The sequence below is a fragment of the Seriola dumerili genome, unplaced genomic scaffold (assembly GCF_002260705.1).
Source record: "Seriola dumerili isolate Sdu_G_001 unplaced genomic scaffold, Sdu_1.0 BDQW01000283.1, whole genome shotgun sequence".
NCBI classification, from domain to species: Eukaryota; Metazoa; Chordata; class Actinopteri; order Carangiformes; family Carangidae; genus Seriola; species Seriola dumerili.
Window position 1 is genome coordinate 747,954 of NW_019174538.1, and position 24,120 is coordinate 772,073.

Below are 24,120 nucleotides of genomic sequence, written 5' to 3' on the forward strand. Positions count from 1 at the left end.
ACACGTGCCACCCTGGAGTAGAGCACCTTCCCAGCAGCCCCTTCTGCCTCCTGAGCGCGCTCAGTGAAGAACACGTAGACCTTATCATCCTCTGGATTATCAGTTTCAGACAGCGGCGCTACCCGCACAAACTGGGCATCTGCAGAAAGAGAGATGCACACACACACAAAGATGGGTAAATTATAAATCAGCTGTAACGCAGCCCCACTGCTGACAGGCACGTAACACACATGTAGAAATAGAGATAGAGCGAAGGGACGATAGAGGCAGAACAGCAGAGAGAATCAACATGTATCTGGTTGTTATCAGTCGCAGACGACAACACACGGCTCTGATAAAACACCAGCCGGGCGTGTGGGAGCAAAAGATATTCAGTTCAGAATATTCAGTTTACAAAACAAGACGTAAAGAGAAACATGGTTGTTACTGGATAATTGATCTGATTGATTTTTTACTTCCAAAGTGAACTGTTAGCATGTTAGCTGTTAGCACTGTGCCACATGTTTTAGTTCCAACACCCCCATGACTCACAGATCAGTCAAGATGGCTGATCATAAACACGTGATAAACAAGGCAATCAAAACAAATACTGGGTAGAATAATAATACGGTCGTTTTATTCTGTTTTTCTGGATGAAAATTATTAAATTGAAATACCAATATATACTGATTTCTACACGGACTTAACACCAGCCATCTCTTTTGTTTGCACTCACCCTGCAGCCAGGTGGAGTCGTACTGCTCGGTGCGGATGACGTGACGTCTGCCGAGACTACGGAAGAAGGCGGAGTCTCTGCTCATGAAGTCTGAGGTGATCCCAGCATACAGCTCTCCATCTTCACAGAGGAACAACAGGTTGAAGTATTTTCGGTGAAAACAGTGTTTTCAACAATCTGAACTGTAATTCAACATGTTCTCACAGCGGTTCATAAGATTAGACCTTATTGGTCCCTGGGGGATGTTCCCACATTACAGCAGCGCAGAGATCAGATAGAGAGGTAAGAGAAACAATACAGAATTATCTGAATGAAATAAATAGAGATAAAATTAGGAGGATTAAAAAGCTATATGGAATATTATTAAACAGCATTATTAAAGAGAATTGTGCAAATATTTGTGTAAAACAAAAATCTAATAATGTAACTGCAACAGTGTGTTGTGCTGTATATGTGTGTACTACTATAATACAGCAGTGTAGGTATAATATATAGTGTTATATATGTTACTTCCACTCATGCTACACTTATACTAATATGTCCATGTATAATAATAAAAATAGATGATAAATAAATAAAGGAGGACAAAGAACAGGTTCATGCTAAAATACCTGATAGTAACTTTTCATATGAGTCACGGCCACAGACAAACTCTCTGCCTCAAACTCATTTAGAAATTTCCTATGAAATATCATATGAATTTATGTTTATTTATAAATCTTCCCAAAGCAGCCATACTACAAAATAAATGTAAAGATAAATAATAAATATGTGAATCATGTTCAGCTGCCGCACCATGATGTTGTGAGATAAAAAAAGATCCAATCTTCTGAATATTAACAGTCAGCAGTTGCTGCAACAACAAACCCACATTTTGTTTTGTTGTTTGTTTGATTGAATGGCTGATTACACACATTCAGATGATTCTTCTCTGCCTACACGTCGGCTGTTTCTCAGGAGAAACTGCAGCACGAGGTCGTCCACACCTACATAAAACCTCACAGACGTGTTGTAGCTGTTCCTGTGATGACGTCACCTGACAGGAGGGCGACTTACCAACAACGGTGGAGGCCGTTTTCTGGAACGGGTCGTAGGGACATTTCCCCTTCCCACACTCTGTCTGGCTGTAGGACAGAGTCTGATGCTCGGACTGGAGGAGGAACAGGAACAGAGGAGAGAATCAGCTGGACATCAGGAGGAAGACAAACTGTGACGCTTTAATTATTTAAATTCTTTTATTCATCCGCTGATTCTGGCGCGCACACACACACACACACACACACACACACACACACACACACACACACACACACACAGAGTCACTAATTCAAGGTAATCAGGCTAAGTGGAGGGATTTTAAAATGTGTGAAGTCCAGTCTTAAACCAGTCAGCACCACCAGCTCCTCTAAGCACCACGTCTGATCTCACACGGCCTTTCATGGGATTAACACACACACACGCACGCACACACACACACGCACGCATGTGCGCACACACACACACACACACACACAGTGCTGAAAGGCATGCAACCTCAAAAACCACAATTGCAGGAATGCACATACCCGCACACACATAAAATCCCACACTCACGCAACTGGCACAGAGTTAAACCTCTCACACACACACACACACACACACACACACACACATATATACACACACACACACTGAGGAGCCTTAGAGTCATTAACCTATTTCTGACAGACTGATAACCCACATGTGTCTAAATGATGAGAAATCTAACTGTGTCGTATGAAGGAGACACAGATTTACATTCACATTATATCTGACATAAAAATGTCAAATAAAAAATCGACAGTGCCCCCCCCCCCCCAATGACAAAAGGTACATTGTGTATAATATAGACAGATGGCACAGGGTGAACTGTGGTGGATATATGGGCATAGGGGCAGACACCACACATATGATGTTTTAGCTGCTCACAGGTCTGTGGATGGGGGCTGCAGCTTCGAATCAGAACACACACACACACACACACACACACACACACACACACACACACACACAGGACGGTGGGTGGTAGGAGCAGCAGCGTGATCTGCAGTCAACTTTTTACTGTTATTTCATTATTTCACTGATTGTATGATCACACGTCTGGAAAAGGCTTGACATTAGCTTGCAAGCTAGTTAGCTAAAGAGCTGCAGCTGTCTGGAGAAATCCTGCTGCACTAGTGTTACAGCTGAAGGTGCAGTAGACGAGATGAAAAACATTATGCATCAGAAATATTCTTCAATTTTACATTACAATATGAATCAATATAAGAAATATGAAAAATCTGACACATCACCACATGTGACGTACTCACATAACTATAGATTATATATATTATATTCTAGATATAGATTAGTTCAGGCTTTGGGGGTGTGGTTCCACTTTACCAGCAAATCTAACTTTTCCTTTCACTCTGCTGCTTGTTTATTCTCCGCTGACAGAGTGTGTCAACGTAAAGAAACACAACGACGTTACTTTGGTTCAGTGATTCTCCTCCAAGCGCTGCGACAGAGGGAGAACTTTTACCTCATGAAGCAGCTGAGGAAAACCATTACTTGTGTGTTTGTGTGTGTGTGTGTTTGCAGTCGTACCCGTTGGAAGACGGCGGTAGCTATGAAAGCGCAGCGGGGGTTGAAGGCCCCGGTGCCACACACGTACAGGTGAGTCTGATTAAACGGCTGCAGAACTCGCAGGAAGTTGGCGCACTCCAGCTGGACAGAGACAGAAACACAACGTGAGAAACAATCGCACAGTTCCTTCAAAGAATACAAATATTTTTCTCTCACTGCGTGCGGTCACAAAGGAGACAATTATGAACGACTGGATTCCCTCAAACACAGCAACGCAGAGAGAACGGATCAACACTGTCAGACTACAGAATAAATAACACTGAACACTGAATATTATTTGAGTTATAACAAACTTTGGGCTGATATTGTTTCAGAGTTACATTGGTTTAATATCAGTATCATGTAACGTTCATTTTGTTTTTTCTGTTTCTATTTTGTGAGTTAATAAATAAATAATTCTAAAATAAAATAAATAAATTGTTTAAATAAAGAGGCAATAATTGTCAAAAATAAAAAGATTTAATGGATGTCTAGTATTCTGTATCACATGTAAGGTAGTGTTTATTTTATATTCACCAAGTAACAATATTAAAAAAGTAATAATAAAGAATCAGGTTGAATTTGATCAAAATAACATCGTTAAAAGTTAAAATTAACAAAGTTAAAGTTAAACTTTCTGCCAGAGACAAGAAACTCTGCAGCTACACTTCAGTTAATCACTCTGCACTTTAATGACATATTATCTATTTTATAATCTGTTTTTATACAGTTTTCTTCTTCTTCTTCTTCTTATGTTTTTTACCTCTATTTTTATTCTTCTTTTATTTTCTGTCGAGCGCACAGAATGACCTCTTTGTGATAATGTGCTGTACTTATAAATTTTCCTCGCCTACACTAAAATTGAAACCATGACGGGTGTCTCCGTGCGTCTGTCCAATGAGCATCACCTGTTCCTCTTTTCCTCCCTGTCCAACTCGACGTGTCGTTCTGTTGTCTGACCTGAATCTTGATTTCCTCACCAGCATCATCCATTTGTTTATTGTTCCAAAACGAATCTGATTCATGCGGCTTTACTTCCGCTCCAGATTGTAATCTATCATGCGACCGTCTTGCTTTATTGTTGCTGAGCTCCTGGAGTGTGGTAGTATAAAGGAAAGCTGATATGACCTGACCCATGAGCCACTGATCAATATCTGTGTGAATACACTTCCTTCCACCGATTACCTCCATTCATTCACACAGTACTTACTGCGGTTCATAGTGCTTTGCCTATGTAATCTGCTGTTTGGGTGTGTGTGTGTGTGTGTGTGTGTGTGTGTGTGTGCGTGCGTGCGCATGTCTTGAATCACCTCTGGATCTTTCCCAGCCATGAGACATTCCTGGACCCGGTCCGGACTGGCCGGCCAGAACAGCTGCAGAGAGCGAGCGAGATAAAGAGAAAAAAGAGGGAGAGAAAGAGATTATAAAACTGTTTTTCATTGTTCACCCCGAATTTCCGATAAAAAGGCTTTTGGCTCTGGCAGGTGCTTTACGACAAATAAACAACAAAAGTGACTAATGTGGAAGGAAGAGGAGGAGAGGGGGATTTTAATGCCTCTTGTTTAGTGTCAGAAAAGAGAAAATAAAAACCAAATGGAGAAGCCGAGCCAAGCTGTCAGAGCAGCAGCTTCATGAATAACCAATCCACCCTTTGATTTCTAAAGAAATCAGAGGATTTACTTGTTGAAATAGCACACTCCTAATGTAAACCATAATTATAACATTGTTTCTTTTGTATATACGTATATAGTTGTTTGTGTGATTACACGAGTTCCAGCTGTGCCAATAGTTTTGTTACAGCAGTGAATTATGTCATTTGACTGTGGTGCTGAAGCGTCCGTGAAGAGTCCAGAATGTGACAGAGATCCGACCCGAGACGAAAGGATATATTTAACTTTTCATTTCCTTATTTTAATCTGTAGTTTAGCAGATGACGAACTGAACCGAGCGCCGACTGTGTCCCGATGCAGAGGCTGCATTTCAAGACCCACAGCGGCGAGACTGGTCCGTCACATTTCAGTCGCTCCTTCAGATGCATTATGGGCAACGAAGGATCCAACAGGTGGATCTTTCCTGGTCCATCATATCCCAAGATGCATTGCATGCTAGTATTGTTTTTTCAGCAAAACAGAAAGTTTTTAAAAGTTACGTGTTGTCAAGGTTGCTATGCGACAGGAGCCATGCTTTGCACAGCTGGTTATGCACAGCAAGAATCCTCCGTAGACCAGACCGTCTCATTTCGGTTTGGCCTTCATCCTCTGAAGGATGCAGCAGACATCTAATTATCTAATCTAACTACAAAGCAAGAATCTCTTTCTCTGTGTGTGTGTGATATTCACTAAGTAAAGAAACAACATTTTGATTTTGGGACGGTTTACATTCACTTCGGGACGGCGGTGAAAGAAGTTAGTCTGGAGCTTGGATGCCATTTAATCCTAGAGCGCGCCATATTTGTGGATCCAGCCCATAGGTTCCTGCTTCTCTAACGTCAGATTTTCTTGTACATTAAGTTTTTATTGGACTAGACAGGAACTAAGAAGAATCATATTTTGTCCACATGATGTTAAAGAGCAGCACTCGAGCTTGGAAGCAGAAACGTGGGATGATTTGTTTTGGAGAGACAGTTTGCCCACACAGAAGCCTCCATACATGACTCATGTCTTTATGCTGACATCAGCCAACCCACAGTTCATTCCAGTCTATATGTTCTTTCTTTTACATTGAATGTGGGTTCAACAGTTAGATTAATGACACCGTTCCAAACCTCTGCGGTGCAGGAAAAAGAGACGAGCAACGAGACCCATCAGATGTTGTTCCAGCTGTGGCTCGGGGGCAGATATGAAGAGGTTAACAGAGTCAAGTCTTTAGTGAAGGCCTGAGACCGATTAGAGGCAGAACTTCACCCTGAGCCACGTGTTGGTCCACATGTTTTAAACCCTCTGAATCACTGCGTCTGAGTAAGATCCACAGGTTGTTTCAGAATCTGCTCCTCTGTGCTTTGGGCCTGTGTCGGTTCAGGAACGGTTGGTTCCTCAAACGGATGAGTTCATCCTGGGTTCAGGTGAGATAATGATCCGTAAAAATCAGAATCTAATCAGAAAACGGTTGACTTCACCGGTGGACTAGTTTCTCAGAAAGAGACTAATAGCTTATTGGAACTAATGTAATTACGATTCTCACATTTGTTGCACTAATCATGACAAATTGCAACAAATTGATTGCGTGGATGTAAATTTAATTAGAGTTTAATAAAAAGCCAGTAGAGGAGGAAATAATAGAAGCACAGAAAACGAGAGAGAGAGAGAGAGAGAGAGAGAGAGAGAGAGAGAGAGAGAGAGGTGAGGCTCAGTGTCAGATGGCAGCTACATGACTAATCTAAATATTTCCCTGAGTCAGTCATTCCCTCAGAGACCTCGGTGGTGAAGCAGAGATTGAATCGATGTGATAAGTGATTGTCCTCTCTTATCTCTACATACCACAGAAACTGAAAAGTTTACTGAGGAAATTGCAGGAGTGTTGCTTTTGTTTCAGTTCACACGACTCTGAACTGAAAGGTGACAAAATTACAGCCGAATAAAAACTTGTTAATCGTTAATGGTGAGAGAAATAAGACGCGTGATCTGTGCGTGGAAAAGCTGCAGCTCTTCAGTGTAGAAACTGTGACACCAGCAGCTCTTTGAATGTGATTAATAACAAATGATGGTGTGTTCAGGAAACAATTTCTGGACGCCCAGTAATTGCTCCCTCATGTAGTCATTCCTGCAGAGCCGAGACCATCAGATTAGATAAGGGACCACGTTCCCCCCCTTATCTCTAAATACCAACTGACAGGAGCGTGGACCACCAATAGAGGATTCTCACCAGGTAAAGACTTCTGTTAATGGAAACCCCCCCCCCCCCCGTGAAGAGCATGCCGGTCGTCAGTTTATACAACACGTAAGGAGCATGTGGGTTTATGCAGAAAGAGACTGATATAAATCAAATGACAAAAGAAATCTGTTAAAAATGTTAAATTTCTCTGTTCAGTCTTTAACTCAAACACAAAGTTCCTGAAGGTGTTGGAGCCTTTCCCAGAACATTTTCAAAATCTTCAAATTAAGGACGAATTTCCGCTTTTTTCTTCTGTCTGTCGTTTCTTCAGTTGTTTTTTGTCAGTAATGCAGCTTGTAGAAGTTCATCAGCTCCTAAACCTCCTCTGATATTGGTTTACTTCCTCTCTCTTTCTTTTCTAAATGCAAAGCCTCTCTGTAATACTCCAGGGAAGAAGTACCTTTTTATAAAAGTACCCAACCCTACACTACACGAACATGCATTCTGCCCATTTGTTAAAAATCCAATAAACAGAGTTGTACGTGCTTTGACAGTGAACACCAGTGAGTAAAACAATGGATGGAAACAATGACTGAGTAACAAACCCACAACAAAAACACACTCTGAGGCCCTCGGTGACCCTCTGTGTGATGTGGGTTTCCAGACGCAGACTCACTCAGAGGGAATGTCTTGGCGGCTTTTGCCCCGATCAAAGAAAAAATGTGACTGAACTGTGACGGACTGCAGGAGCTAAACTATGTGTTAGGTCTGAAGGTGTGAGACAAAGAAATGAATTAAAGCTGCGAGCAGCGTTATGCGGGACTTGACACCGCCAACATGCATTACGTTCCTGTGTATCAAGCGTGAACCAGACCGTCAATATGTCACGTAAATCAAATGATGATGGTCACTCAAGGGTTACTTCCTGTTTCCAGTAGGTGGCGCTGTGAGTATGACGCTATATCAGCACGCAGATGTCTTCAGTGTCGGACTGTCATCGAGCGTGTGAAGTTTAGGGCAGATTGGACAATGTATATTAAGAAGTTAAAGCAACTTCCTGTTTTTTGGCGCCATATCCACGCCGTTCAACAGAAAGTCACAGTTTTCACATTGAGGCATCATCGAGGTGTTAAGCATATTCTGACCGAGTTTGAAGCGGGTGATGTCAACATTCAACATTTGTCCACACCCGTGTGCAGGACCCATAAAACATGTAAATTCTCACCAGGCCTGCGTTTCACAGTTTCATGAGTTTTCAAGCTCAATGTTCAGACTCTCAAAAAGGCGATTCATTTTCATGGAGGAGAAAAGAGAAAAGTAATAAATAAATAAATAAATATCAATATAAAATAATAAACACGACAATTTCCCTCAGAGCTCGGGTCCAGATAAAAGTCGGCATCGCTTGGTGTCGAGCAGCTCCGATAAGAAGCTGTGGACGTCAGAGAGAATAAACAGGAACGGGGAGAATGTGGCAGCGAGAGCGGTTTTAACACCACGGGGGGAAAGCGCTGGACCGGTATAAACAGACTATAAATACTGTAAGTACAAATATATAACTTTACAGCCCGCACAGAGCTGAGTTATGAGTTGACTATGACTATCTCTCCTTGTGTTGGCCGCCTGCCCGGCTGAGTGGGTGGCTGGCCGGCTTGACTGCTGCCTGTCTGTCTGTTTCTCACCTGTTTGGCTCTAATAGCTGGCGTGTACGTCTGACTGATGAGGGTATTGATTTGATCCGGCAGGACAGAGTTATGAAAAGGCAGCACTGTCGCTGTCCTTCCTCTGACCCTGAACTCACCCTGACTGGCTGACGAGCCGTCATCGTGTCTGTCTGGCTGCGAGTTAAAGCTGCAGCGACACACTGGATACTGAAAAAAGAGAAACCTCCAAAAGCCAGTCAATGTGTTTCTTATCATTTTGAAAAAGCAGATTGGTGTAAACTGATTTCTGTGGAAGCGAATTGCATTCACAGAATTAAAAAAAAAATAGACACCCGATCTTGTAATATTGAAAAAGCTGGTAAGGGGCCTATAAATCTGTTTTTCTGTTTTAAATCAAAACGAGAAAACGAGGCGTTTCCCATGAACACGGAACATCAAGTGGAACAAAGTGTGAAGTGTTTTTTGGCTTAGTGTAATTTCCATTGTTCGTTTTTTTCCTTGTGAAATAAAGACCGCAGGTGACTGACATCATGAGAGGGTGAACAGGAAGGAATGGAATCAAACCGTCAAAATAAAAGTGAGAACTTTCCTGCCACTAGAACGAGGCACTTTGCAGATGAACTGGTTGCCCGTAGGTTCAGATCAAGTTAAACTTAGTGTGATTTATAGTGATATTATTTTAGTTGAGCAGGATATATTATGAATTAATATTGTGGAAACTGGATTGTGGATTTCCATTTTTCTTTGTTATTCCTGTGCATCTGAGCGTTGTTGTTTCCTGCTGCAGATCTCGGTTCAGGCTCTTCTGAGTTTTCATTTTGTTTACACGGATGTCAGACGTGTTTTGTCGCACCACCAGTGCAGACGGTCGTTGCACGGCCCGGCCTCATTAGGATGAGTGACAAGTGGGCGGGAACATGACCAGCTGAATTGAGAAAGGCCAGAGCCGACAGTCTGCTTCCTGCCTCAAAGCATCCTTTAAAGCATCGTAGCGTTAAACTTCACATTATTGATGCCATGTGAAACTCCTGGTCCTTAAAATGTTGATATAAAAACCACATGATTGATCTGCTGAATCAGAAAGATATATAAACATAGTATTGTATTTCCAGGCTGCACACAGGTAGATGTGTTTCCTGATGATATAAAAGTGTGGAGGTAATCTGCTCCTGCCTTTATTCATAACCTGATCCAGACTTCAGCCGCTCCTCTCTAACAGAGCAGCGGCTCTCCAGCACCAATACTTCTTCTGTTTGGCAGTGAACACGGACAGTGGTCGAAGTAGGAATGTGAGTAATGTGCAGAAAATAATTTGTGGTTTGACTGGAGGCTAACACGTCGCTATCTGTTTGTCTGTTTACAAGCTTGTTAGGCTTTTCATATCTCTCTGAATATCAGTGGATAAAATAAATAATACAGGATGATCAAACCAAAACAATGCTACTGCTTTATCTGCAAGGCTAGCAGCAAAGACAGCTCTGTGGGAACAAGGTGTGAAGACCGTGGAAGAAGCAGCAAGTTAAATCACTGTGTTTCTGTCCATGTGTTGATTAAAGGAGAGTTGATGAAGGTAGGATGTGTTTCTGTAATGAGGGTAAGGAATTACAGAAAGATAGTGACGGTGATCAGGGGGGATATTAGTCAAGGGGTGTGTCTTTCCTCTTCCTCATATCACTGGTAATTAGTCCAATTAAAGCCCTGTCACATCACATATCTGAATCTACTGTCATTGGCCTGTGTGTATTTCATGGCCATCTCCATGCATGCATCAGTGTCTGTGTCTGTATCAGATGGTATGTAAGTGTGTGTGTGTGTGTGTCCTCCATGTCTAACCTTGCGTGGGTTCTGTGTTATGTCGTCCAGACTCGTAGATAGCAGGTTGTCTTTCATGGCCACATACAGACGCCTCCCGTCCTCGTCGGGCAGCAGCGAGTGCAGATCTCCCGCCACTAGGGGCAGCGTCAGCAGGCGGCCGTTCTGGATCAGCTCTGACAAAGGAGGGGAAGAAAGACACGTGCACTGAGTTTCATTTGCAATTTGCAGTAGAGAGAGACAGGAAATGGGGAGGCAGAGAGAGGGGGAATGACATGCAGCGAAGAGCTTGTCCGATGTGGGACTCGAACCGAGGCCGACTGCAGCAAGACTGCAGTCTGCAGTGATTAGCTCAACCAACTGAGCTAATCAACGCCCCTGAGCAAATGTAGAGGTTTAATGTTCCCAATGGGCTTTTTGTTTTAACCACAGACATGAGTATAAGGATCAACGCTGAATACCATCTGTGACCATCTGTTCATTTAATAATCTAATAATAATAATTTAATAATCTAATAAATGGTCAGCGTCTGAGGCCGGAAGTGAAGTAAATTATCTTATGACCAGACAAACAAACAAACAGTCAGATAAACTGACATATTGGACAAAGACACAAACTTTCCCACACCTGCGGTATCTATCATCTCTTATCGCACTGGACACTCAGGTCAAACTAAATAATCTGCAATGTATCTTTTGTGGATAAACAAACACAGACACTCACACTTAAACACAGACACAGTGTACCTGAACTACATCTCCAGACAGATCGTTTGATAACGAGCGGTTCTGAAAGCACAGATAACGAGCAGCGTGGATGAAATGTTTTTTAAATGATTACACTCATTCACCGTGTAAACTATGAAAACTATGGTGCGGGAGATGGGCCGATAGCTGCGCCGAGGACATGAGCTGCACGTCCGTCTGTCTTGTGTTAACTTTCGTATTTTAACTGCCAAGTGTTTCTTCAGTGGATTGGACTTGGCTCCGGCTCACAAAGCTAAAAGCATAAACATAACATATAGGCTTTAAAGCAGCAGCAGGCAGAGCTTCACACATTGGCAGCTCCAAATAGCAGTGAGAGGCAGAAAGAGCTTATAAAAACTGTTTCAACGTCAAAACCCATAAAATCTGGCCCATAATGTTCATGAACTGCACACAGTGTGCTGATGATAAGCAACCTGGCCATGCTACAATGCTTTACACCAAATGATACCAAAGGGACAAGAGGCAGACGAGGAAACTTTCCTGGTATAAAGCGTATAAACCACACAGCTACTAATTTACATAAATCGCTGCCCAGTGAAGCTTTAACACACAACACAGCTTCACTCAGGGAGAGATTCAGAGAAGAGATGCATGATTTATCATTTTGCACTGTGGCACAAAAACTCAGCCAACTCTTATTAAAGTGAAGCACTTGTAGTTTTGGTCTGAGCAGTCTTCTTCCTCTGCAGTGATGGATGAGCACCTCTCAAACGCACATCGTGTCTCTTCATGCAGCCGAATCTGAACTGACACTCAGATCTGAACGTGTTTCATGCAGAATATGATCTAATATTCCTCACAGGAGCACGAGGGTGTGAAACTTCTAGCTCGACTTAACTGAATCACACTAAAAGCGGTTCATGCTGACTCAAATCCTTCTGAGAAATTCACTATTTCTTGATCAAGGTCAAACCAATGTAAACCTGCGATAGAAAACCGACTAATATGTTCTTTTGTTTGTTCAGACAGAGCAGCTGACGAATCTGTCTCCATCAGATTTCAATGGGATCTGATAACATCAAAACCTGTTGAACTTCTTCTGGAAAGATTTATTTGTCACTGACTGTTTGTTTTAGAAGAGTGTTTCTGAAACTTTTTCAGACCAAGGACTTGACCACTAAAATAAAAACCACAAACATCTCCAAAAACTTGTGTGTGAACAGATATAAAACAAATATAAACGAAATCACAATATGGCCAAGTACAATATCCCAATCACAGGAGTTTTTTTTGATGAAGGTAAAATGTGTCACATTGTTGAGCATTGTTAGCATTAGCATTGTTAGCACCATCAGTGTTGTGTTGCTACAGAGACGCCCCGACCTACAGATCATATTCTCCAGACGTAAAGGAACATGATTGGATGATGGAGATCACATCATCATCATTTTTATATTTGTTTCAGTGAAAATGAAAATGCAAAACTTATAATTCCAATCAAAATCGAAATATCTGCCAAAATAATCGCAACATGATTTTTTTTGCCTGTTGTGTCGGAGGTTTCATTCGATTTGATGAGTTCATGATCTTGTCCATCGTCCGTGTTTGATAGTTAACAGGCTGATAACTGGTTGAGTTTAGCTCAGTCCCAGAGCAGCTAACTGTTAGCTTCATCCACATTTCCTTTTCAAACATCACGCTGATCATTTCTGATGTAAATCATAAAACATAAACTGAACTGTCGAAGCCACGTGAGCAGACAGCGTCACAAAACGGTCACTGCAAACCAGCCAATTCATATAACAATGTTTGAATTTACAAGTTGATTTAATATTGAAAACTACAAACACATTTACAGACAGTTCGAGGAACACTGAGTTTAAAACATATTTCATAAATTCACTCGCAAATCTGTAACCAGTGAACATTACCACACCACCACATTTACACTGCAAAACAACTCAAAAAGCACAAATCTATCCTTCCATTTGTTTGATGACACATCTCTGTCGCTGCCCATTATTCTTTAAATTTCGCCCAGACGGCCGTCCCTGAAGAACACACAGCAATCATCCAAACTGCAGCAGACGTGATGAATGACTGAAAACCTTCAACACCCGGCTGTATCTGTTCTTTATATGCTGTACATCATCTCAGTTGGCATTTGGGTTTAATAGAAAGGAGGGGAAAAAAAAGGGACATGCGTCACAAAGAATGAGGAAGAGACGAGGAGATTTATAGATGAATGAAATGTGTTGAGGAAGAGCGGGAAAACAAAGAGATCCTGACAGACGTGAAGAGAAGTGGGACACTGATGAGATGCCTGCGATCGATCCGCACGACTGAAAAAGAAATGAGACGAGATCACTGAGAAAGAGATGAAATGATGACGGGCTGGATATAAAATGCAAAGACAGATGAAGAGATGGAAAGCGACAGACGGGGGGGGCATAATCACCCCGAGTATATCTGCAGCAGTTAGCTCAAATTAATGCTTGTTTGTTCAGGTAGGAAATAAAAACTCCGACCTGCTGAAAAAGCAACTTTCTGTTCTCCTCTGACATAACTCTATATTCAGACTATCTATTATTCTATCTACTCAAACTGCAGCAAACATCCAAGTACCAAGTTCTGGAGATGGATGTTGATGTCTGACAGTTCCCAACAGCAGCACACTGTTCAAACCTGCAGTACATGGAAGAGTTAATGAAGCTGTAATGGCCCGAAGAATCTGTCGCCAAGAAAACTCCTTACTGTGTTGACGTGACAGGGAAAAACACAATTTGTAAGATGTCAAATAAATCAGATCTTGAAATCAAATCTCATGGATGAACTAAAATTAAAACCAGGTTCTCTCTGAGTGTGAGCAAAGGATGCTGGGAAGTAACTGCTCTGCTCACTGTATCCAGTTATTATACGGTCAGACCAACCAATCACATATAAATAGATAGATAGATACATACTTTATTTATTCCCTAGGGGAAATTCATGATAAATAAAAATAAACTAATTATCTGAACGTGGCTGGATGAAGCGAGACGATCTGTTGGGGCGTCGCCTAGAGCCAGGTCCGAGTCCACAGAAGTCTGTGACAGTTTCTGTTTCCCGGGTCTCTTCATCTCTGACACTCGGGAGCGGCAGGTGCTGCTCGCTCACGCCATTTCGGCTCCACACAATTGCACAAATATAGATTTTCTCGCTCTAGTAACTTAAGATGCCGGTGAACAGTGAGCCCCCGAGCTTCAGACATCTCCTCAGATGTCTTGGTTAAACTAATTTACAGAAACCTGAACAACCTGTCTCGACATATCTAACACGGCGTGCTGACAGGTTCCCACAACTCTGCCCAATTAACAGGCTCCATGCTGTGAGCCCACGTGACTCCTGCTTACAGTTCCTGGTCGGACTGTAATTATGTGATCACAACATGAGCAAATATTACAAAACTACTTTTGATTACACAAAAAAAAAAAATAGGAATTTGTTGAATTTAATCATAGTATTGCATCGCTGCATGTTTTCACAACATTCAGCATTTTTCACTGCGCTCATAACAAGGAGAGAGGCCGAGGAAAATAACAACGTCTAAAACAGAGAGAGGAGGAGGAGGAGGCGGAGCGGCAGGGAGATAAAATGAGAAAAATGACACAGCGAAGTGACAACAAGATGAAAACAGTCTGATGGGTGAAGACAGTTACGAGATGAGAATGGGAAAAATGTCAAAACATGACGTGATGATAGACAGGTGAGGAGGGGAAGGGGGAAGGGGGGGTGGGTTGAAAGAAATCCTGATGAAAGAAATTAATAAATATTGATGGATGATGATGAGGGTGAGCGGGAAGAAACAGAATGGGACACGACAGGTGGGGATTGGGCAGGAAAGGTCGATAAGGGTAGAAGGGAGGGGGGGGGTGATGATGGGCATATGGGTGGATTGAGCAGGAAGTGGAACCAACTGAGAAAGGAGGATGAGTGGCCGAGAGCATGAGGGAAAATTGTGGTGTAATAACAGAGTGAAAAACGATGGATAGGTGACTGGGGGGGGGGGCTGACATGAGAAGGAGAGAGAGAGAGAGAGAGAGAGAGAGGGAAAATGATCTGATGGCAGGGTGAAAAATGATGATTGGGTGGATGACGGGCGAGGGAAAGAGCAGAGAAGACAGAACGACTGTGGGAGAAGAGAGTGACGGAGAGAGGAGAGTAAAATGAGACGCGAAAAATGCTGTGAAATCAGGTTGAAGAAGAAGAAGAAGAAGAGGAAGAGGAGGAGGAGGAGGAGAGGGAAGAAAGACCGATGCTGGAGACAGAAATGAGAGGAACCACAGCACGCTGACAGTCAGGCGAAGGCACCAGAGATGGATGAGCAGAAGGGAAATGAGGGGAGAAAAAGAGTGAGGGAGACGTGACTCAATGGAAAAGGAGAGGTAACCTGAGACAGAGAAACACTCACAGCAGGAGAGTAAAGTTCTGCTCACTAAAGGCAGACAGTAGAAACTTGTATTAGCTCAGTGGGAAACCTCTGCTTCTCACCCACTGGGTACTTTGTTAATATTCAGCAAACGGTCAGAGAGGGAAATTGTTTTTGCTTCACACTGATCTTGGTTTCATTAATCGCAGCGGGTGCATCAGCAGCACAATGAATTCAACTGGATCGTGACTTTTCTGTTTGGTTTTTTTTTTTTTTTTTTCAAGGTTTACGATTTATTTGGCCTCAGGTACAAACAACTCATGCAGAGTTTTCTCCCAAACATTTCCCGCAGATGTGGACAACTGGACAGTTTACAAGAAGAAAGATTTTGGTAAAAACTTCACTTTCGTTTTCATCTGTGACTAAAATATTAGGATTCATCTGCCTGCCAGAGTCAACACATCCACATGTCAGCAACAGCAGAATGTTAGAGACCCTCTGATGAAACCCCAGTGTTTCACCTCGTTAACGTCCACATGATGTTTTTATATAACACAGACACATGATGATGAAATAATCATCAACACCATGACTGAGTGTTTCCACCTTGAACTGCAGTGAACCAATCACAGTCTCATAAACACAGATTCAGGGTTTCATACCTCACAAACCTCAGGAACCAATCCTGTCAGCTGGTGGGGACGGGGGGCGGGGCTAAATACACCTGAAACCTTGTCAGTATAGAGAGAGGGAGAGTTAGCATTAGCACAACTGCTAACACTGTGTCAGCCACTGTCAGTTACAAGCTAACAAACAACATAAACAAATAAAAGATGCTAACTAGCTAACGGTTCTGATCCGTCTGCTAGTCTCTGGTTCTGGTCTCAGACTCCTCCTCTGAGTCTGGGTCTGACTGAGGCTCAAACATGTGGCTGAGTCTCTCTGATGTTTCCTCCTCTCACCATCTAGATGCTCTCTGCTCTTTCACCTGTCCACCTGGAGCCAGCAGGTGGTGGGCGGGGCTCAAGGCCTGATCCAGATTTCTCAATCAGGAAGTGAGAGGAGATGAAAACCATGTTAAACTAAATATGAATCACAGCAGAGGATTTTTTCAGAGTTTAAAACACGTCCGGAGATGAACTTTAATAACCCTGTGCTCTTTCTGGTATGAAATGTCTGTCTGAAGTTCCAGTTTTCTGTTTTCCATTTAAATGAATTTGATATTTATGTTGGCACCAGCTTTTGGTTTCTACTCTTTACTCACTCCAAACTAAAAAACCAAAAACACAAAACCATTCAATATTTTGTAGAGAGAACAAAACAATGTCCATTTAAGTAACATTTATGTTAGTCATCTAACAGTGTTTTGACAGCTTAAAGTACTTGAATCTCATATCATGTACTCAACTTCTTATGTTCAAACTACAATCAAGACGTTTCTGAGAGCCTCCCTCTTCACAGGGAATCTAACCCTGGAGGAGTTCATGCCTTGCTCTGCCTACTCAAGCACCCGCCACTTCATCTGAATTACTGAGTGCTTGCCACAAGAGCTGATATGACCTTGCTTAATTCAATACAAAGTGAAAAGCTCAGCTTAATTGATTGTGAAACCAGCTCTGCAGTGGAAACACCAGCGACATTCAGCATCTGTTAGCATCACAAGATCCTCCAGCTCACATCCTCACTTTAGACTGAGTTAAATCAGCATTATAGTGAGGAGGAGGAAGGCAGCCAGAGGGAACTGAAAGTGGCTTCATCAACACACACACACACACACACACACACACACACACACACATATATATACACAAGCAGAGAATTATATTTCCAAAGACAGACAGTGAGTGCGATCAGTGAGTCATCAACAAGTTCAATACTGAAACGCATTAAGATTTAAGATTTAACACACACACACACACACACACACACACACACACACACACACACACACACACACCAACAACAATCTTTGTGTTTGGTTACAACTCTGTTTGGCTTTCTTTGTCCTTCACACACCATCACACACACACACACTTTGGAAAATTATGCCACTCAAACATTTCCTATCTTGACCTCACAACGATGAATGGCTCTTACTCAGCGACGAACCCACATGGAACACCATTGCTCCAATAAGAACAACCGATAACCAACATTCTTGTTTCTCAAAACAAACACAACCACAACCACGACACCACAAACACCCCAACATCACAACACACACACACACACACACACACACACACACACACACACCACCCTGACTCAGTTGTGAAACACCAGCTGCACCCACCCCACCCTTACTCTTGGGACAGTTGCCTTGGCAACAGCAACCATGCCGACATAATTTGTGAGGGTGTGTGTGTGTGTGGTGTGTTGAGGGGTGTCTCTTGGCCTTGCCTCCTTACCCCCCCCACTCCCACACTCACCATGTCACGCACACACACACACACACACACACGCACACACACACACGCACACACACACACACACAGATGAATGATTTGGCCCACACCTCTTGTCAACATTTTGGCTAAAACACAGAGGGCAGTTTGGAATAATGGAGTGTTTTTCCAAGACATGAAAGCCATTTAGTTAATGGGAGGGCGCACACACACACACACACACGCACACACAAACACACACACACACACACACACACACAGATTCATGCATACCAGCTACATACATTTACAGATATACAGGCTACATAAAGCGTCCTCAGCGGCTCGCGGCCTGTCTATCTGTCCCTGCCAACATTCAACAGGATGCTAACACACACACACCTGCCAACACTAAATTAAATCTTCAGTCGTTATCAAGCCGACACAGTCTCAAAAAGGTCGACCAATCCCGCTCACGCTCTACAATAACTTCTGAATAGAAGCTTTGAGAAGTCTTGGTGAAATCGTCAGTAAAAGTTTCTGTGGCGGTTTGTGATGATTGCATCGACCCAGAGGCAATCTGTTCTCCAGCCCTGCAGCCTTTTTACAAACTCTGAATTAAAATTGATTTTTTTCAAAATAACTCTGAGCTCCCAAATGCCTTCAGACTGCACTGAAAGCTAGAAGAGGCAATCTTATACCAAAATAGCGAGTCGTCATGCAGCACAGAGGAGACATAAAGCGAAACATATCAGAAGACTATCAGCAGACGGTTTATACTGCGTGGAGCTGGTTTAGGATTAAAGACGGGCTGTAATTACATTCTGTGCAGAAGAAGAATATATGGTGACTTCACTCTGCAATATTTCTTCAAAACTGTTTCATCCTCAAACGATCCTGCAGTTTGTAATTTTACTGGGTTCGACACAGGCTATATAATGACTTCTACTTTCATATTCCTGCCAGTTCTCCATAATACAGATGTCACTTTTACAATGTGCCGAACGCTAGTTAGCACGATGCTAAACTGTCGCTTGGCAAAGCTAGCAAAGTCTTCATTGACACTAGTCACAAAGTTACTTCACAATCAACAGACGTCAGACTACAGCTTCTCACTCTTGTTCAGGGGATGACCTCTGAAAATTCTGGATTCTGATTGGTTGGAAAGTCTGGATTAACTTTTAGTAACCAGGTGGTTTCACGACACACCACATACCTATGATTATAAATGAATGCACCAGTATTAAACTGTAGGTAAAGGCAGCAGCAGCTCCGGAGCGTGGAGCTGGGGTTATTTGAGTAACCACCAGCAACAGCAACAACAACAACTGAAAAAAGGATAAACAGCTTCTCAGTGAGAAAACACACAAATGTAATTTTAATGGTTGGAGACAGAGGCAGCCTGAGAGTGTGAGTGTATTTAATTCAATTCAAATTGCTTTAGTGGCGTGACCAAAAACGTTGATGAGCAAACCAGTTGATCGAACATTAAAGTACATTAATTATTAAATATGTTGCGCATACCGATACAGATTTAGATTTTCATATCATACTATATATATCCCCTGTTCTTCAGATTGACACAAGCCAGTGAAAACTTGTCAGGAGTATTAAAGAGCCACTTCCTGTTTAGCTACATGCTGCACAGAAAAGACTGAGGTCAGTAACCACGGTGTATTTTATGATGTTTAAAATCAGAAAGTTAAAAATGAATCAGCTGTAAATTAATGATATTTTCAGTTTGATTACAACATATGTCATTTTGTTGGCAAGTGGGCATTGTGTGAGATAACACCCTTCAAGTCTGTACGTTCCAAAACTGAAATGGATGACACGGGGGCTGAGAAGCAGCCGACATGAAAATCATGGAACGTACAGTTTGTCGGGTGTCATCCGTTACTTTAACCATGAAAACCAATAACAATTAATTGATCTTATTCAGTCGTGGAGGCCAAAGAATAAAAAGCTAAAAGAGGAAAAGATCCGACAGAGCACAGACACATAAAACCTGCTTGCTCTGCACTATGACAGCAGCATGATCTGATCCGTCTCTACACACACACACACACACACACACACAAACACTCGACACACCACCACACAGCCTGCTCACAGTGCAGCCATTCATTCAATCCATGCATCACTACGCTGACACTAGCCGACGGTTCAACCGAGGCGTCCCTGACGCCGTCTGCACTTCGCTCAAAGCCACATTCGCTCTGACTCCTTGTCACTGCGGACAAGATCAAAACGACCCATGAAACGGTTACTTAAGACCATAAAAAGAACAGCAGAACCGCTAAGACATAATCCTAGTGCGTACATGCAGAATGCGCGCGCGCCACACACACTACACACACCACACACCACCAGCAACACACACACACACACCAGCATCACACACAACACACACACACACACACACCACACACACACACACACACAACTACACCACACACACCACACATTCACTAGAAACACACAAACATATCTATGTAGCTGAATCGAAGTTCGCTTCATATCCAGGAGGTCAAACCCCTTCGCCATACATTCTCTTCTAGTACCCTCGATGCACGTGTCTGTTTATACTGTTCTTACTGTAAATCTGTTTGTGTAATTTATAGCGTGTGGTGCTTGTTGTTAGTGGCTCGTTGTATTTTATCCACGGTGAATACATTTAGATTAAAGGCTGTCTGGTCATGGGAGCTTCTGGATGGACCGTTCAATGTGATTATTAGATGCCAACAATGTTGCTGCGTTGATTACAGCTAAGATACATTTCCTGCATTGCCACCAGCATACCTCTCCTCTCTCTCTCTCTCCTCATCCCACACCAACACACTCAGCACCACTACACACACACCACGAACACACACTAACTCGCCGTCTGTGTGCCTCACATCCTTACGAACAAACACCTGCAAACACAGAGACTCTCATGCAACGCGGTTGCAGGTAGAATGCGACCTTCGACGTCAGATCTAAGATGCAGCTGTTGTTTTTCCAAATTCAGACATCTAGCTTATTGTTTTTCTCGGTACAGCCCTTGTCCAGATTTACAAGCCAGACACCTAAAAAAACTAGGCTGCTAAACGCAACTTTTTTCCTCATAAAACAACTTGTAAAACACAAACGTGGAAAAGAGGAAAATGTTGAGCAACCGTTCGTTCTCTCACGTAAAGGCGTACACGGCAAAACAAGGCTGCAGTATAACATTAATGATGAGTCTCTCTGGTCGCATATTATCCTCATTTACGTCCACTGACATGCAGCGCAGAGACCTTAATCATATGATTTAAAATAGTGACTTTCAAATCGGATTCTCTACAACGCTAATTGTAAATGTTACATATAATAGTTTGGTGCTAACGTGAGTCTCCAGAATGGTTCAGATGCAGGAAAGTCAACTGAAGGACAAAAAGGAGCAGGGCCGCGGAGTGAACAACCCTGTTTCATGAAACAGTAGAATTTTACTGCGTGTAAATCTTTTTTTCATTGCTGTAAAATTTTTAAACCTTCTTATCCTCTCTTAGCTAAGAAACCTTTTAAGAGAAATACAGCGCAACTCCGCTCAGCTTAGAGAAATTAAACCTTAAGTGTCAGTCTTAAGTGGAAAAGCTGAAGGTGACTGCAGATGAAGGGAACGACTTTTCTGGTCTCATAAACAAGCCAAATAATATTGTTTGTAAAAGGCTCATTACAAAGAAAAATTAACACTGTTCACCTAAAAGCATTTGACTATGGAGTATCCCCGTACTTAAATATGTATTAGTAGACTTTGTGGACATGTATGTTACATCGGCCAAGCATGTATTTAAGCAGAATACTGGAGCCTTTTTAATGGACATTGTATGGTGTTAAGATATGAATGCTGACACCGTGTGAATTCACCTGTTTGAATGTGATATGGAGTCTGTGAGACTGAGATGTTGTTTTGTCTTCAGTTCAAGAGTGTATGTTCCAGAATCAGCCTTCGGAATGGGTTTCCCGGGTGGTGGCCGTGAGGCGCTTTTTATTTTAATCCATTTTTGTTTGTTAATGTGTGTTGGTTTGGATGCAATCCATAAATGTTTATTTTTCAAAAATTCCATAAACTTATTTTTTTTTTTTTAAAGAAAAAGAAAAGTTAAGTTTATTTTTTTTGAGTTGTTATTTGTCTGCTTAAAGTGCTTGTTTATTGAAATTCGTAAATATATGAATTCAAGTTGAAACTTCAGGAATTTAATGTTCAGCCGATGGTTGGGCAAAGTTTTCTTGTCCTGTCTGGGTTCCAGCTAGTTGGAATTTTAAAGTCTCTTTTTTCAGTGATGATGGAGTTCTTCCAGGCATGAAGCAGCTCTGAGCTAAGGCTGTGACTCACGTGTAAACATACGCTGAACCGTCAAAACTGCTTTTTCCCTGGCTGGCATCACAGAAATGCATCGGGGGGGGGGGGGGTCCACATGACGATTCTGACCCGTGCGCACGCTGGACGCAGGTAGGGACGTTTTCAATTTCCATTTAGCTAAACAGGCAGAGCTGGATTTATTTCCACAGGTTATAAACAGGTCAGGGTTTCGAGAGGGAACTCTGTTAGCCTTGCCAGGTGAAAGAATCAAGTTCTCTTCAATCGTTATCTCACTCACCGGGGAAAGGGTCCCCAAAAAAAATTTTTCCCTTTGTGTTATTGTTCCTGGTGTTTTTACAGTGAGTTCTGCCTGTTTCTACAGTCCAGACACACACAAGCTGCACTTATCATTAATGCTGTCCAATTACTTCTCTCTCAGCCTGCAGGACTGTACATTTTAAGTGTGTTTGTCAGGCTAACCTCATGTGTGTATTTTGTTTCTGGTGTGTGTGTGTTTCTTTATGCCATCTGTTCGTAGCCTACTTTGCTGAGCCTCCAGGGAAAACTTTAGCTGTCTGGTGCAGTGTGTCCAGGGGAGGGACTTTTGGCGTAGGCTGCGCCATCAGAGAGGGGGTGGTGGTGATGGCGTGAGGCGAGGAAACCGGGGCACATTTCCTGGTGAAATGGGGTTTATCACGTTGCAACCAATATGTAGTGGTGCCAATTACAGCCATGCACGAAGGCCTGGGGAAGCCCTGGGAATGAAGCCTATAAGGCACACCAGACGGGCGCTCATGTCGAAGGATCATGACACGTATGAGCGAAGGAGGGAGACAAAATCATGGTCTATAACACACGTGTCCTCTGATTATGCACGCTCAGCAGGTCCTAAGTTCTCTTCTGCTGAAATCAGCTGCACCACATTCACGTTTTCAGCGTGTGTGTGTGACTGTTTCAGACAGGGGCGCAGACACAGAACATGATGCGTACAAACAAGAAAACATGCGTTCGTCCATTTCCTCCCGCTCATAAACTTTATGAGAGCACACAGAGTCCTAACGCACACACATTCCTTTTAGACCATGTGGAACACACGGTTTTCAAAGTGATCCATGTTAGCAGTGAACAAGTACAAAATGAGCGGGTGAACGTAATTCAACATTAATAACCGATCCACGCTAGAATATCACTTCATTATCATCAATTATAAGTTTTATAATTTTAACATTCATAAAACCAGAAAATTAACCGTGTGGATTGTTCTATGGGGATGGTTCAATGTTCTATGGCAAATGGAAAACATTGTATACAATATCATTTCACACATTCCTCACATACACACAAGCTATGCTCACATTTATTCAAACATATGTGCCGCCTTACAACAACACAGCTGCACACACAGGCGCACTCACAAACACCACAACATGCCAACACCACATCGTGTCACACAACACACACACACACATGCAACCACACACACACACACAAATATGACCACAGCACATAGTGATTAGCACACACAAAACGTCGTGGACTGTGGGTCACCGACAGACCAGACCGTGGACAGCTTGACCTTCGACTTCAGCGTGTATGAATTATTCATCAAATAGAATTCAAGGACCGCTGGCTGGGTCGCTCGTGCTGCTACATACACACGTGATGTT

The 24,120-nt window shown here is 42.5% G+C and overlaps 1 protein-coding gene across 1 annotated transcript in view; it reads right to left on the minus strand.

Moving 5' to 3' along the window:
* Positions 1 to 24,120, minus strand: part of LOC111230711 (semaphorin-3ab-like) — an 80,502-nt gene that overhangs the window by 24,161 nt on the left and 32,221 nt on the right. The window contains exons 2-7 of the mRNA XM_022757534.1: positions 10,648 to 10,802; positions 4,651 to 4,713; positions 3,323 to 3,442; positions 1,772 to 1,865; positions 716 to 835; positions 1 to 139 (exon numbers count right to left, since the gene is read on the minus strand). The exon at positions 1 to 139 is cut by the window's left edge and continues 7 nt beyond it. Coding sequence (XP_022613255.1) covers positions 1 to 139; positions 716 to 835; positions 1,772 to 1,865; positions 3,323 to 3,442; positions 4,651 to 4,713; positions 10,648 to 10,802 — 691 coding nt within the window. The remainder of the gene's footprint in view (positions 140 to 715; positions 836 to 1,771; positions 1,866 to 3,322; positions 3,443 to 4,650; positions 4,714 to 10,647; positions 10,803 to 24,120) is intronic.